Source organism: Rousettus aegyptiacus, unplaced genomic scaffold, assembly GCF_014176215.1.
Source record: "Rousettus aegyptiacus isolate mRouAeg1 unplaced genomic scaffold, mRouAeg1.p scaffold_m13_p_5, whole genome shotgun sequence".
Classification (NCBI taxonomy): domain Eukaryota; kingdom Metazoa; phylum Chordata; class Mammalia; order Chiroptera; family Pteropodidae; genus Rousettus; species Rousettus aegyptiacus.
In genome coordinates, this window is record NW_023416308.1 from 5827838 (window position 1) to 5844070 (window position 16233).

The 16233-nt window shown below is 43.7% G+C and overlaps 3 protein-coding genes across 8 annotated transcripts in view; 2 read left to right on the forward strand and 1 right to left on the reverse strand.

The window, feature by feature from the left end:
- The window catches only part of MAPKAPK5 (MAPK activated protein kinase 5), a 35571-nt gene extending 28059 nt beyond the window's left edge, over window positions 1-7512 (forward strand). For 3 of the 6 annotated variants that reach the window (XM_016149731.2, XM_016149730.2, XM_036220231.1), the window contains one exon: window positions 72-3245. In XM_016149731.2, the coding sequence (XP_016005217.1) occupies window positions 72-166 (95 nt within the window). In that variant the 3' untranslated portion in view covers window positions 167-3245. Of the gene's footprint in view, window positions 1-71 lie in introns of all 6 variants that reach the window. The other 3 variants (XM_036220229.1, XM_036220230.1, XM_036220228.1) reach the window with 1 other exon arrangement.
- TMEM116 (transmembrane protein 116) overlaps window positions 4446-16233 on the reverse strand; it is a 76525-nt gene continuing 64737 nt past the window's right edge. Inside the window, exon 11 of the mRNA XM_036220232.1 lies at window positions 4446-12168. Within this exon, the coding sequence (XP_036076125.1) occupies window positions 12100-12168 (69 nt within the window). The 3' untranslated portion in view covers window positions 4446-12099. The remainder of the gene's footprint in view (window positions 12169-16233) is intronic.
- On the forward strand, window positions 12162-14992 carry LOC107513260 (disintegrin and metalloproteinase domain-containing protein 1a-like). Its single transcript, XM_016149726.2, has one exon. The coding sequence runs from the start codon at window positions 12359-12361 to the stop codon at window positions 14990-14992; it is 2634 nt and encodes an 877-aa protein (XP_016005212.2). The 5' UTR covers window positions 12162-12358.

Below are 16233 nucleotides of genomic sequence, written 5' to 3' on the forward strand. Positions count from 1 at the left end.
TGGGTCCCTGTCAAGACTCTGTTAACTCCCAAATGGTTTGGAGATTGACCTTTTTCTTTCTTCGGTTTCAGGTCGTGGATTCACAGATAAAGTAGATCGACTAAAACTGGCAGAAATTGTGAAGCAGGTGATAGAAGAGCAGACCACGTCCCATGAATCCCAATAATGACAGCTTCAGACTTCATTTTTTTACAATTTAAAAAGTTATTCTTTAATGTGTAAAGTAATTTTTATGTAAATTAATAAATCATTTCATTTTTCACATTGCTTAAAGATGCTGTATAGATTTAGATACAGTATTTACTAATAGTATAGTTTGTTTGTTTTTAAGAAAAGCTCAGTTCCTAGAGATATGCTGTTACTTTAGGACTGTTTAGTAATATGTTTGTAAGATGACATGATATTGTGAAGCAAGATTGTTTTATTTGTAATAAAGTATACCAAAACCACTTGCCAGCGGTAGACAAAGGACCAACTATACTGATCTACTTAGTAAACAGTTGAATCAAATATTGTGGAATTTGGTTTCAGTTGCCCTGTGTATTTACTTTCTGCACTATTGGTAGGTTAGCTCTGGTACCAAGAAATTTTTGTGGATCCATGTTGCAGACTGCCTGCTGAAAATTCACAGGATGCCAACTCCCATGATGGAAGAGGCAGGGAGCTGAGACTTCATTTCTCTTGTACCTAATTCTAAGAGAAAAGTGGTAACATTTTCTTTTTTGTTGTATTTGTTAAGGTACTGGTGTGTTTCTTTAATGGATTCTTTTGAGTTTATTCTTTTCATGTTTAATCAAAGCGTTGGTCTCCCTTACTCCAAGATCCTGCTTTATCCTCCCTCCTTCCCTACACTCCACCAGCTTCAGTGCTTCTTAATTTCCTTTCCCTGTTCTTCTGGCCCCCTTATGGGATGATTTTTCTGAGAAAGTTACATATCATGAAAACTGGACTATTGAATTAACATCTAAGATGATCCAGTTTTTTCTCTTAGAGTTGCCCCTTTTCTCTTTAATGTTTCTACCTGGGTTTCATGTTGGCATCCCCTGGGCTGCATTTATTTTGTTTTCATGAATGAAGCATGGTTCTGGCCCGGAGTTCAGGTGTTTGAATGGAAAACAGAGCTGGATGCTTTTCTGGTTTTCTGTTGTGCATATGGGCTTCCATAACAAATTATGTTTATTTAGCAGTTTTTGGTGGGTACCTCTGTTGGTAAATAGAAGAGCTAATAGGCAAACTCCAATTCGCAGAGCAGAGGAAGTGGATCACTAGGCTCAGTTATTCAGTTTTATCCCATCACGTTCTCTTCAGTCAATCCATACCACAAGGCTAACTTATTTTCTAACTCCTCCATTTTGTTCAGTATGTCTTCAAGGTGATATTTGGTTGGTATGCTCCTTATATGTTTATGACTGTGGAAATATGTGATGATAATACTAAGAATCTTTTAAGAATTACTTTATTACATTCCCTTTATCTTGGAGAATTTGTAATTCAAGGTGTTTTTTGAGGTAAGACTCACTCATTTTAGGTGGCTGATCACTTAGAAATGTAAGAAGTCAATACTTTTAAAAACATGGCAAATTTAAGAGTTAGGCAGCAGAGAGAAAACAATGTTTTCTCATTTACTGACCAGAAAATTGAGCTGAGAGTTGAATGAAGGGTCGAATTAAATTATTTTATTTTTCAGTGAAATGCAGTCTTACAAATCACTTTTTGCAATCAGGAAACGCCGTACTTGTTTCTAGAACAACTGAACACCTGTTGTTTTTCTTATCCTAGGGCAGAGGTTCAGTATTCACTGGGGGAGAAGGTGGCAATAATTAACTTTGTTATTCTTTTCTATTAACTTTCAAATTTGTTATTTGAGTATTTTTAAAGGCTCTGGAGGATTTTTTTTTTTCCTTCAGTTTGTGAGGAATCTTAGGCATGATCTAAAAAGGCGTCCTTAATGATGCTTCCTTTTACTCTGAGCAGAAGTTACCCATGTTTCACAGCCATTTCAGGCTGAATCAAGCTGGCCCCCAAATTTGTGTGGTGTCCAGAAACATCTAGATGAGCATGAGGCTGTAAGTTTGTGACTACCCTGGAGGGTGCCCCAGCTGGTGTAACTCAGAAATGGGTCCTACTCTGCACAGAGCTCCTTCACAGAGCAATAGCTCCCAAAGGATTCAGGACTGTTTGGTCTTCAAAGTAGAGTTTTCTTTCTGGAGTTTGTCTATAAGCTAATAGCAAATACTGCTATCAAAAGTCACATGTAACTGGAAGTGAGACAAAATTGTCCGTGATTCTTCTGGCCTGTCTCTCTAATGCTGATACCTGTGGAAAGTTCATATTATAAGGGTAGTTCTCATAGGTAGGAGGGTAGAGTCTCCAGTTTTACATGATTTGCTAACCTTCTGCTTACTAAAAACCATTACTTATCACTCAAATATCGTTAGACTTTACCATAGTTAAAATCTGCTTGATGTAAAACAACTTGTATATCTTTCTGGTTAATATATTATATAAGCATAGGAGAATATCTGTCAGAAACTTATTGTTTAAAACATACAGATAGGAGGAACTGCTTTTTAAAGTTTTGTTCTTGTAGTCATTTAAGAAGAACAAGTTGAAGGAATTACTGGTTAAAGAAGTCAAATTATTTAAATCAGATCTTGTGTATGAATGCTTGCGTGTGTATGTAATTTATTGAAGAAAATATGTTTCAATTTGAGAATTGGAAATTTGGATATTTAATTTAAATTATATTTTTATTTATTTAAAAAGTAGAGGTGTTCTTTCATTACTGATTTAATTCTTTCATCCCAGAAAATGACTTAATTTGCCCTGCTTTTTTGGTTAAGATACAGGGAGACACCTTAAATCTGTGATAACTTCTAAATTATATAATTTTAAGAGGCTATCTTCTTATATAAAATACAAGAAGAAAAGAAATCTGGCTAGAAAACATTTCACCTTTTTTGCTGTTAAATTTTTAATGGATTTGTGATATGACAGTATAAATTTTCTTACTAGATGGTAATAAATTTTATCATCTGTTTTAGGAATTAAATATAAATTGGGGATAATTAAGAAGTTGATCTACTCTCTTGCTCATATCAGGTCTTGTGGTATCATACCATTCCTTGTTGAATTATGGCATTTCCCCATTTTTGAGTGTTAAACTTGTACTCATAACGCTTATTTTAAAAGTTTTATATTGTAAATATTTGACTTAATATAAATTATTTTTATGCAAGATAAAAGATGTAGAGTCTTATTTTACTTCATCTTAAAATGCACAGGAGAATAACTGACTAGGTAAGGAATGTGGATAAAGCTTTTCCTCCCTTTTTTTCCTTTTAAATTTGTACTGCTGAATACACCAGAAAATTGACATCAAAACCAAATCCAAGCATTTCCACAGATGTTACAGTTCAATTTTAGTTTAAAAAGTGGAGAGATCTTTTAAAAGGTCTTATAGGGTCCACTTTTATTTTCTTGATGAAATGGTAACTAGATGTGTAGTTAATCAGAGTTTTTATGTTTGGAGGCTTGGGGAGAATTGAACTTTGATCCTAGTCACTTATATACCTGGATAGTGAAACTGAGCTCATTTCATTTAACACTTAATGTTTCTGTGTATTAGGAAAACTTGTTGGTAGAGAAAAATTATGTTTATATGCAGATATAAAATATCTAAATTCATCTACAATGAACAAAGGCTAATGAAGGAGAATTTGTGCATCTGCATGCAGTTTTTCTTGAATTAAAGCAAAAAAACAATTGTTTTTTTAATTAAAGGAAGCACACTTTGAGGAAGGGTTGGACTGAGAAACAGTACCCTGAATAATACAGAAATGAAGAAAAGTGTCATTTGGCAACAGAGAACTTTGTCCTGCTCATAGATCCCCGAAGAATCCCTGTCCCCTACCCCCAACCTCCTGTCAGAATGTTCGGGTTCTAAGAATGAGCAGATTAACGGATATCAGGAGTAGTGTGGCCTGGGCTGAGGATAAGGATAATTGGCCAGAGATAAATACTGGCTAAGTCATTTATAGGCTTTGTATTTGGTGTATGTCTCTGTGAAGGTAAAGGGAACATAGCCAAGGCGTATTAAAGCTGTTGCTGTTCGAAGTTATACAGTAAGGAAACTACCGAAGGCCGAGAGAAGCAGGAATAGAAGCACACCCTGAAGTCTGTAAGACCCAGTGTTGGGCAGCAGTCACCCATAACAGCTAGCATAGATCTGAGGCAAATACCTAATTCTCTGAGGTTCAGCATGCCAGGGTGAGCTGCTGCTGGTGGACAGGGCCTTACGTCATCAAGGGATTCACTAGGGCCATGTCAGTGTCAGCCGCCATAAGCGACTCTGCCCCTTCTCTATGGAAAAACCAAGTGACTTTGAAAGAGGGTAAGATAAAGTTTCAGTCTCAGAGTCAGAGGAAGAGGGACTTGAAGCTGGAGCCAGTGCCAGGACCTTCCTGTGTCAGGTCGGGGATCATGCTGGTGTTGCTACTGAGTTTCCTGCCAAGCTTGCACTGTGACCTGGGGCCGGTATATTACTCTTCCTATGAAATCGTCATCCCCAAGAGTGTGACAGCTGAGGGAAGCGATGGCCCAGTGGAAAAGGCATCCTACGTGATACTTATGCAGGGCCAGAAGCAGCTGATTCACCTGACGGTGAAGAGAGACTACTTCGTGACGAGCTTTCCAGTCTTCAGCTACCACGGTGGCATTCTGAGGCAAGAAATGCCTTTCCTCCCACACGACTGTCACTATGAAGGCTACATAGAAGGAGTCCCAGGTTCTTTTGTCTCTGTCAACACCTGTTCAGGCCTGAGGGGCATCCTCGTGAAGGAGGCGAAATCCTACGGCATTGAGCCCGTGAACTCTTCAGAGCGGTTCGAACACGTGTTGTACGCCGTGGCACGTCGAGCTCGAGTCTCCTGCAGCGTCCCTTCCAAAGACAGCCCAGTGGGGTTCAGCAGCCGGCAGCAAGGGAGCGGGAAGCCTGGCAGCGTACAGGCGCCGTCCTACTTGTGGTCGCACACCAAGTACGTGGAGATGTTTGTCGTGGTCAACAACCAGCGCTTCCGAATGTGGGGCAGTGACGTCAATGACACGGTCCGGAGAGTGGCGGACATCGTTGCTCTGGCCAACAGCTTCACCAGGGGAATTAACACGGAGGTGCTGCTGGCTGGGATGGAGATTTGGACCGAGGGGGACCTCGTAGAGGTCCCAGCGGACCTGCAAGTTACACTCGGCAATTTCAATAGCTGGAGACGGGAGAAGCTCCTCCGTCGCGTGAAGCATGATGTCGCCCACATGATCGTTGGGCAACAGCCTGCGGAGGGCATGGGGCAGGCATTTCTCAGCGGCGCCTGTTCGAGTGGCTTTGCGGCCGCTGTCGAATCCTTCCCTCAAGACGATGTCCTCCTGTCTGCGGCGCTCATGGTCCATGAGCTCGGGCACAACTTGGGTATTCAGCACGACCACTCGGCCTGCATTTGTGCAGACAGACACTTTTGCCTCATGCACGAAAATATCTCTAAGGAAAGCGGCTTCAGCAACTGCAGCTCTGACTACTACTACCAGTTCCTCCAAGAAGACAGAGGGGCCTGCCTGTTTAACAACCCTCAGCACCAAGGCCGGCTGCGTAGGAACGCTGTGTGTGGAAATGGTGTGGTGGAGGACGGCGAGCAGTGTGACTGTGGCACCGAGTGTCGGAATTCCCGGTGCTGTGACCAGATGTGTAGGCTGAAGGGCAATGCAGACTGTAGTGGTGGACTCTGCTGTACTGGTTGCCAACTGAGAACTAAGGGATTCACGTGCCGTCCTGCTTTGGGAGAGTGTGACCTCCCAGAGTATTGTGATGGTTCCTCTGGAGAATGCCCCGCAGACAGCTATAAGCAAGATGGCACACTGTGTGACAGAGAACACTATTGCGCTGCAGGTCGGTGTAAGAACCCTGATAATCAGTGCCTGGAAATATATGGTTATCCTGCAAGGTCTGCCCCTGAAGCCTGTTACTTTTTAATGAACAGCAAAGGGGACCGGTTTGGAAACTGTGGCCGTCCCACTTCGGCTACGTCGGGATACGTTAAGTGTGTAGATGAGAATATACTCTGTGGGAAAATTATATGTACAGATATTACACAGCTACCACAAATCAAACCCCATCACACACTGATTCAGATTCCTTATGGCTTTGGCCACTGCTGGAGCGTGGATGCCTACAACGTTACTGATATCGCTGATGATGGAGATGTCCACGCTGGCACTCTCTGTGCCCCTAACAAAGTCTGCATGAATTACGCCTGCACTGAAGACACCGTGCTCAACTATGACTGCAACCCAGAAGTAATGTGTAATGGGAAAGGAATTTGCAACAATTTAAGGCACTGCCATTGTGACGCTGGCTATGCGCCCCCTGACTGCAGATCTCCAGGTGATGGGGGTAGTGTGGACAGTGGTCCTCCTGGCAAACCAGATGACGGCAATACAAATGCAGGTGGAAGTGGTCGACCTGTTAAACGCGAAACTGATCAGCAAACTTATCGGATTTTAATTTTCATATTTCCTGCATTTCTTATACTATTATTGTTAGTAATAATGTGTTTCATTAGCCTCCATGCCGGAATTGAGTCGGTGGAGACCCCAGGGGGCTCTTCAGAGGAGAGTTCAGAGGAAAAGGCTCCTGAAACATTGGAGGCACAAATGGAAGAAAATGAGGCCGTAGAGGAGGTCCTAATAGAGGAGGTCCAACCAGAGGAGGCCCCACCACTAGAAGAGGCCCCATCACCAGAGGAGGCCCCGTCACCAGAGGAGGCCCCGTCACCAGAGGAGGCCCAGTTACCAGAGGAGGCCCAGTTACCGGAGGGGGCCTCGTCACCGGAGGGGGCCACGCCATCGGAGGAGGCTCCGACTCCAGAAGCACCATTGCCAGAATCCCCGCCACCAGAGGCCTCAAAATAGCCATAAGAGATAGCAGGTGAAGGACCAAAGGCAGAGTAGTGATGGAAAAAGCCAAATAATATCAAATACCTCAAGCAGTTAGTGGGAATAAGAGGCTTAGAGAAAGAAAAATAAAGTGAGAATTGATAGCTCCAGTGGGTCAGACAGGATTAGATAGTTTACAGAAACATACTAATGTGGGAGGAGAGAACCACAGCTTTCAATATTTAAGTAATTCAAGTATATATTCATATGTGAAATCGTACATAAAATATTCTATATTTTTCCCTATTTTATGAAAATAAGCTTTTTGCATGGATCACTGCTATCAATGTCTTGTCTCCTTTAGGCCAGTTTTCTATTTGAAATTATTTTTCAGGGCATACCACATTCCATCTGCATTCTTTTATAATGTATTATCTGTATCTGTATTACTATGACTGATACATTCACCCCAGTGACAGCAGTACTTTATATTAAAAACATTATCTACTCAGTACTCTAATTTTCCCTAAAAGTTTCTATTCATGAATGGGAGATAATTTAAAAATAAATAAAATGTTATTTTCAAATGAAGCATCACTTTAGACTCCATGCAGCCTAGCACTTGGGGTTTCCTTACGTTGGGACTTGCTGGAATGGTTATGTCTAATCCAGCATGTTCTGATCAGCACGTGCATGAGGGAGGATGGGACAACTGAGACAAGGGCTGAGTTCACATTTGAGATATTAATTTTCTACCCTAATTTTTTTTAAAAAAACTCTATATTAGAGTTGATATTTTATCTACTGACAATTCAAAAAATAATCTACAATATAGTAAAAATAATTTGGTGTATTTCATGAAGAGGAAAAAGTATGTTCAATAATAACATTATCCATTCTTTGCAAGACACTACTAAATTAACACTTTATCTTGACTGTCTTAATTTAATCTCCCATTGACCCTATAAAACTGCCATGTGGTGGAAGTAGTCATATTTCCTATTTTCTATCTTTCTACATTGTTATATTATTTCTCATTTCCATTACTAAGTTAATATATTATTGACTGACGATCCAAAAAAACACAAAACTTTGGAGGGTAGTTAATTGTGCGTAAACAGAGGCCAAAGCATGTAAAATAATAATATTTTGCATTCTGTGAAATATGCTGAGCTACACACTTGACATTGATGCCTTCATTAATTTAATCCTCCCACCTTCCTATGAGACTTCCATCTGGTACATGAGGAAACAAAGACCACGGAGTTTTTGCTCTAGAGCTAGCAAGGGGTGGGACCTGCATCCCACCCCAGCTATGACTGACTCGATGTTCTCCACTGCCTCATGAACTGTTTCCTTCAGTAAGAATTAAGTGACTAAGAATATAATCGATATATCTTTGCTCGTACAGAACATGGCCTCCTCCTCGGTGACTCCAATGAAACAAAAGCCTTACGAATGGATGCTGAGCTCTATCATGAACCCACAACGTTGAGTAGTCATTGTCTGTGAAAGTGTCTTTCCCCTCATTACATTCTGACATCATGGAGTGGCGGGTTGTATCTTATTCAGCTCTGAGGACCCAGCTCGTGGTAGATGCTCAGTAAATATCGCCCAAGAGGGATTTGACTGGACCCAACCTTAAGATAAGAGGGTAACTTAGATGCCACTTGCTAGGCGCTAGGCATGGCACAACCAGAACCTTGCTCAGGTGTAGTGTTCCCGCAGGTTGAGTGTTCTGAGCCTCAAGGAAGTTCCTGAGCATCAGTCCCTGACAACACACGTGTTCAGACCCCCTTCTAGCTACTCGCCCTGTGTGAGCAGAAAGGAGCAGACTAAAGGAGAATAAGACCTGCTTGTTGCTTTCAAGAAGCTTACGTTAATTACTTCTGGTGAAACAAAACTAAAATTCAGAGCAAAATCCAAAATCAGCCTTCAAGTCTTAGTTATGTAAGATTCCAGGTCACGAGCTCTGCTAGTAAGCAAATCTCAGAACGCTGCATGCCAGAGGATCCACAGTCACGGTGAGGACACTATTAGCTGGCCGCCACCGGAGAGCTTGGAGAAATGGGCACAGCGGGGTACCTGAGGGCCTCCAAATGTAAGCTTGTCATTAAAAAAGAGGTGGAGGACTTCTGCTGAGAAGCACGTCAGTGGAGAACAGAGGGTAACCCTCCTGAGTGCACATGCCGATGGTGACTATAATGAAGGCTAATAAACATCATGCATTACCAAAAACTTAAAAATGCAAGGGAATTGTGATTTCGGTACTGGCTAATCGTGCTTAGCTAATTTCCTTTTAATTTTTTTATTTCTTTAGGCGAGGCAATACTTGGTTGACCTCACGGATTGCAAGGATTGCAAGGACCTTGTCAGCTTACGGTCCCTTACTTTTTAAATTTTTTACGCCTACAGCACCTGGTCTTCCTAGGCCACAACGTTGAGTAGTCATTGTCTGTGAAAGTGTCTTTCCCCTCATTACATTCTGACATCATGGAGTGGCGGGTTGTATCTTATTCAGCTCTAGAGCTAGCAAGGGGTGGGACCTGCATCCCACCCCAGCTATGACTGACTCAACGTTCTCCACTGCCTCATGAACTGTTTCCTTCAGTAAGAATTAAGTGACTAAGAATATAATCGATATATCTTTCTCCCTCTCCTGACCGTATAGTTGATCCTCAATGTGCAAATGGCCTAGGACATTTGTGACACGATGTCAGCACATCAAATCCCCGAACTCTCGAGAGTCTGCACTGAAGTACTTACACGTTCCATAATAACACACCTAACATAAGAATCTGTTAGTTCTATTTGTGAAGATTTGTAGAACAGACAAAATAATCATTTCTATTGTCATGTTAGATGCTCGTATAACCTATGTAAACTTCTAAAATGTGCCGGGTGTTCACATTCACGTGCGTCCCTGAGTCCCAGAAGTTACTTTCTGGCTGATTGCTCTTCGACAAGGAACTTTGCTTCCTCCTCAGTAAGATGGCCACACAAGGGACGCCTCTCAGAGTGGCTGAGAGATTTAATTAGGTAACGTGTGCTGGTACTTAGTGCAGTGCCTGGCATACAGAGGGGGCTCAAATGCTGAGAAGATCTAAAATCACATGTGATGATCAAGGTAAGGTCGTATTATTAATCATACATTGTTCAGCAATGATACGATTCATGCACGGTCTAGTCATAATACTGCCCAACCATATGGTCACTTGCAAACATTCTGTCTCCTCTACTAAATTGTAAAGCTCTGGGGTGAGGAGCGAGATTTCGTTAAAGCGGTCACCACTGCCGTGGACCCAGTCATGGATTAGACTGGTAGGGACTTTATTCTTTTCCTCACAGCCCCACTCGAGACCATGGTGGCATTAAAAGCGATCCTGCTTCTTGGGTCCTACATCAAGGGTTCTTTCTCCCTCTCCTGACCGTATAGTTGATCCTCAATGTGCAAATGGCCTAGGACAGGTCTTGTACATTCCAGGCCTGACTGTCCGAGCTTGATGCTTTTTACAGAAGTTTAAGTTTACTCAGAAATCGATCCATGTTGCTGTTCTCCATCCATCCATTCATTCATTCATTCATTCCCCAAACTGAAACTGTACCCATTAAACAATAACTCCCCATTACTCTTTTCCCCAGCTCCTGGTAACCTCTATTCTATGTCTCCAAGGATGTGTCTATTTCAGGAACCTCGCATAAATGAAATCGCAACACATTTGTCCTTTTGTATCTTGCTGAGCTCCCCCTTTTTTAATGATTCACTGAGAAATACACTTATGTTTTACGCACAATTTGTGACTGCGCTGCGATTCAAATTTTTAAATTTCAGAAAAGAAAACAGTGATGCAAATTGGAACAGAATGCACATATACTTTCAAAGAGTTTCATTATAAAGCAGAGGAAAAACTGGATGATGACTGGAGAGTGACGTGGGCCGAGAGGGATGGTTTCGTAAAGGTGAACGTTATAGTGTGTAAAGAGATTGGATCCAATGGACAAACAGATGTTGAAGATGTAAAAATCAAAAGGGACAGTTGGAAAGGTGAAGTCCATACGAAACTGAAAGGGAAGGAGGTCCCACACACGAGTAAGAGGACTGGCCTTAGATTAGAGCTCGAAGAACTTATCCACAGTGGGAAAGGAGGAAAATGTAGAAACAGGTGGAGGTGGACTCACGTGGTGTCTACATGTGGAAGTACACTTTTGATAGCTTTTGTTTTTCTCAGTGAAATATGAGGCAAGAAGACACCGAGGGAGTGATCCGACCAGCAAAATGTAGCGAGAGGTATATTTTGAGACCATGAATGCGTCATTCGTCAGCATGAGTGTGGGTTTTTCTGAAGACACGTTTAGCCACTTAGGAAGTCAAGAAGCAAGTACAAATAAATAACACACAACACACAACAGATGAGATATCGCAGTACCTGTACCTGGGAGTCACGTATTCACTCAATAAATAATTCTTGTCCATCTACCCTTGAACCTGGGCGTATAAGGATGAAGAAAGAGAAGTTGGCGCTGGACACATGGAGGTCACATTCTAACACAGGGGAGACTTTTAGGATACCTAGTCCTCAACAGGTATATCTTAGGACACCTATGTGTCAGGGCCAGCCCGAGAAGGGTGCGGGCCTGGAGATACCAGTCAATGTGCCCATGAAAACCACACATAAGAAGGAAAGGCTGCTCTGTTGGCACCTCCCGTACACACTTTTGGACAGTGATATAAACAGAACGTGAGAAACTAGACTTCGAGGATGTTGAACAATAGGAGTACTGTCCCTTGCCACATGGGTCACCAGCCCATTTGGGCCTACTTTGGGGCACAGGGCAGCCATCCCCTTGCCCCATCTAACAGTCTGGCCTGCAAGGTGTGCATACAACTGTAACGCCTCATCGAGGGGTCGAGAATGCCCTGAGTGGCCAGTGCCCGTGAGTCACAGAGCAGGCGTTTTAGAAGAAGGGAGATGGGCAATGAGTATGCCCACCAATGATCCTCGAGGCCCCTGGTCTGGAACATTAGGAGTCAGCTGAGCAACGGACACAGGAGGCATGGGGGAGGGGTATTCCGTGGGGCACAGTTGAGGAAGGCATGGGGGTTTTGTTTCCTCTCTCGAGACACAGTCTTGCCTTTTAGAGTCTGCAGTCCTCCTCCGTGACTATATCACCATGGTGTCAAAACGACTTTAGCCAAGGATCACTGAAGCTGATGCCGCGGAAGGAAGTCACAGCGCAAGACACTACCTGAAGGATAACGGAGAGATCAGAGACTAGAAAGGACACAACCAGAGGCTGCACCTCCAGAGGAAGGCAGTAGCCACCCTCCGCAAAGCTGCATACGTCTGGAGCGAACATTGTGACTGAGGTTCTGCGTGTCGGGGAGAGCTGCTGCTGACAGACGCGGGCCCTGTGCCGCCCACAGGTCCATAGGGCCATGTCAGTGGCGGCCGCTGAGAGAGACTCCGCCTCCTTCTTGACTTCTCCATGGAATAACCAAGTGGTTGTGTATGAGGCTAGCAGGGTGTTTCGGCCCTGGGCTCCCCAGATGAAGGGCTTGAGGCTGGCGCCGGTGCCAGGACCTTCCTGTGTCAGGTCGGGGATCATGCTGGTGTTGCTACTGAGTTTCCTGCCAAGCTTGCACTGTGACCTGGGGCCGGTATATTACTCTTCCTATGAAATCGTCATCCCCAAGAGTGTGACAGCTGAGGGAAGCGATGGCCCAGTGGAAAAGGCATCCTACGTGATACTTATGCAGGGCCAGAAGCAGCTGATTCACCTGACGGTGAAGAGAGACTACTTCGTGACGAGCTTTCCAGTCTTCAGCTACCACGGTGGCATTCTGAGGCAAGAAATGCCTTTCCTCCCACACGACTGTCACTATGAAGGCTACATAGAAGGAGTCCCAGGTTCTTTTGTCTCTGTCAACACCTGTTCAGGCCTGAGGGGCATCCTCGTGAAGGAGGCGAAATCCTACGGCATTGAGCCCGTGAACTCTTCAGAGCGGTTTGAACACGTGTTGTACGCCGTGGCGCGTCGAGCTCGAGTCTCCTGCAGCGTCCCTTCCAAAGACAGCCCAGTGGGGTTCAGCAGCCGGCAGCAAGGGAGCGGGAAGCCTGGCGGCGTACGGGCGCCGTCCTACTTGTGGTCGCACACCAAGTACGTGGAGATGTTTGTCGTGGTCAACAACCAGCGCTTCCGAATGTGGGGCAGTGACGTCAATGACACGGTCCGGAGAGTGGCGGACATCGTTGCTCTGGCCAACAGCTTCACCAGGGGAATTAACACGGAGGTGCTGCTGGCTGGGATGGAGATTTGGACCGAGGGGGACCTCGTAGAGGTCCCAGCGGACCTGCAAGTTACACTTGGCAATTTCAATAGCTGGAGACGGGAGAAGCTCCTCCGTCGCGTGAAGCATGATGTCGCCCACATGATCGTTGGGCAACAGCCTGCGGAGGGCATGGGGCAGGCATTTCTCAGCGGTGCCTGTTCGAGTGGCTTTGCGGCCGCTGTCGAATCCTTCCCTCAAGACGATGTCCTCCTGTCTGCGGCGCTCATGGTCCATGAGCTCGGGCACAACTTGGGTATTCAGCACGACCACTCGGCCTGCATTTGTGCAGACAGACACTTTTGCCTCATGCACGAAAATATCTCTAAGGAAAGCGGCTTCAGCAACTGCAGCTCTGACTACTACTACCAGTTCCTCCAAGAAGACAGAGGGGCCTGCCTGTTTAACAACCCTCAGCACCAAGGCCGGCTGCGTAGGAACGCTGTGTGTGGAAATGGTGTGGTGGAGGATGGCGAGCAGTGTGACTGTGGCACCGAGTGTCAGAATTCCCCGTGCTGTGACAGTACATGTATGCTGGCGGCGAATGCAAAATGTAGTAGTGGACCTTGCTGTCGTGCGACATGTGAATTTGAATTACAGGGAGTTTTGTGCCGTCCTGCTTTGGGAGAGTGTGACCTCCCAGAGTATTGTGATGGTTCCTCTGCAAAATGCCCCATAGATAGATACAAGCAAGATGGTACATCATGTGATAGAAATTACTATTGCTTTCATGGTATGTGTGGGAATCCTGATAGACAATGCACAAGTAATTTTGGGTTCTCTGCAAGGTCTGCCCCAGATCCTTGTTTTCGTTTGATAAACAGCAAAGGGAACCGATTTGGAAACTGTGGCCTTCCTAACTCGAATAATCCAGAATATGTTAAGTGTGAAAATGAGAATATATTTTGTGGGAAAATTATATGTACACAAGTTAGAGACCTACCCCAAATCAAACCCTATTACACACTAATTCAGATTCCTTACGACAATGGCCACTGCTGGAGCATGGATGCCTACAACGTTACTGATATCGCTGATGATGGAGATGTCCACGCTGGCACTCTCTGTGCCCCTAACAAAGTCTGCATGAATTTCACCTGCACTGATTACACCGTGCTCAACTATGACTGCAACCCAGAAGTAATGTGTAATGGGAAAGGAATTTGCAACAATTTAAGGCACTGCCATTGTGACGCTGGCTATGCGCCCCCTGACTGCAGATCTCCAGGTGATGGGGGTAGTGTGGACAGTGGTCCTCCTGGTAAGCAAAATGAAGACAAGCCAAATAACAATAAATATCCGAATGCTACCACTTATGTCAAACATGAAAAAATCTTAGATCGTATGATATCTTTATTATTTTTACTTTTTATCATATTATTAGCAATTATAATCATTTGCTTATATATCAATTGTAAAAGTCCAGCAGCGGAGGCCATAGAAACAGGTCCTAGAGAGGCTGTGGAAAAGCCCTCGGTAATACAGCCTGGAGTGACTGCCCCAGAAGAGGCTGCCCCAGGGGAGGCTGCCCCAGGGGAGGCTGCCCCAGAAAAGGCTGCCCCAGGGGAGGCTGCCCCAGGGGAGGCTGCCCCAGAGGAGGCTGCCCCAAAGGAGGCTGCCCTAGAAGAAGCTGCCCCAGCAGAGGCTGCCGCAGCAGAGCCTGCCGCAGCAGAGGCTGCCCCAGCAGAGATGCCTGGAGAGGGTAAGGAAGTGGAAGGAAAAATTGAAGAACCAGAAGCATAAAACTAGTGGGAGGAAGAATCCAAATATATGAAACACCTCAAGCACTGAGTGGGAACTAGAAGGCTTAGTGACACAAAGGTGAAGTGAGAAGTGGTAGCTCCAGTGGCTCTGACTAGATTTATACAGCCTATAGAAATACACTAACGTGGGGAGAGAAATTCTCTCACTTTAATTATTCAATTTAGTAATTAAAGTTTTATTTAATATGTTAAATATTTTACTAGTATTTTCTTTTTCACATTTCATTGAACTCTTCACATGTATCTTTTCACCTGTTTCGGCCAGTTTTTCAGGACGTACCATCTTTCGTTTAAGTTGTTTGATATACACTACTATATGTACTTGCATTTATTACTGTCACTTGGATTTTTATTTCAAGTAGCGACTATCTATTATACGAGAACAGTTGTTTATGTAATTAATTGTTCTTCTTTGCTCTATAAATGTGCATTCATGAAACAAGGAGTTTTTAAATCCAAAAATAAATAAAACTCTATTCAGATTAGACATTCCTTTAGATTCCATGTGGTATAGTTATTGAGTCCATTTTGTTCTGGGACTCCGTGGAGGGACTATATCTGATAAAGCAGAAGACCCTGATCACCTCTGGGTCAAGAGGCCAGTGTTGAAGTCCCCCACCTTTTGAAATCTGGTAGATGTTTAACATGATTTCTGTATATTCAATTTATCACTTCCTAGTATTTCTACGTCCCTCCTATACCCATACTCCCTTTTACCTGAAAGATTTATTTTTCTCCTAAAGCAGCTTTCTTAGCCCTTCCTCTTTACTAACTTTCCTAGTAAAAATTTCAGACATCCAGATAACAATATAGAGGCTGTATCACAGTGCTGAGTACATGTATAAAACCAAAATTGTCTTTTCTATTTTTCATTTATTAAAATTAATAGCTTGTTAACTAACATCAGAAGGAACCTCTCCAATTTCAGGTAATAGAGATTATACATAGTTCTCTACAAAGAAAGCAAAAAGCAAGTATAACATTACATTATTCATTCTGTGCCAGGAACTATATTAAATACTTTATATTTGTTGTCTCAATCTTCCCTGATGTACATGAGGAAACATACCAAAGAGAATTTGCTCTAGAGCCAGTAAGTTGTAGAACCTGCATCTCTCCCCAGGCATGACTCAATTTACATTCACCACTACCTCATGAGCCTTTTCCTTCAGTAAAAAGTGATGAGGAAGACACTCGATGTGTCCTTAATTGACTACTCTT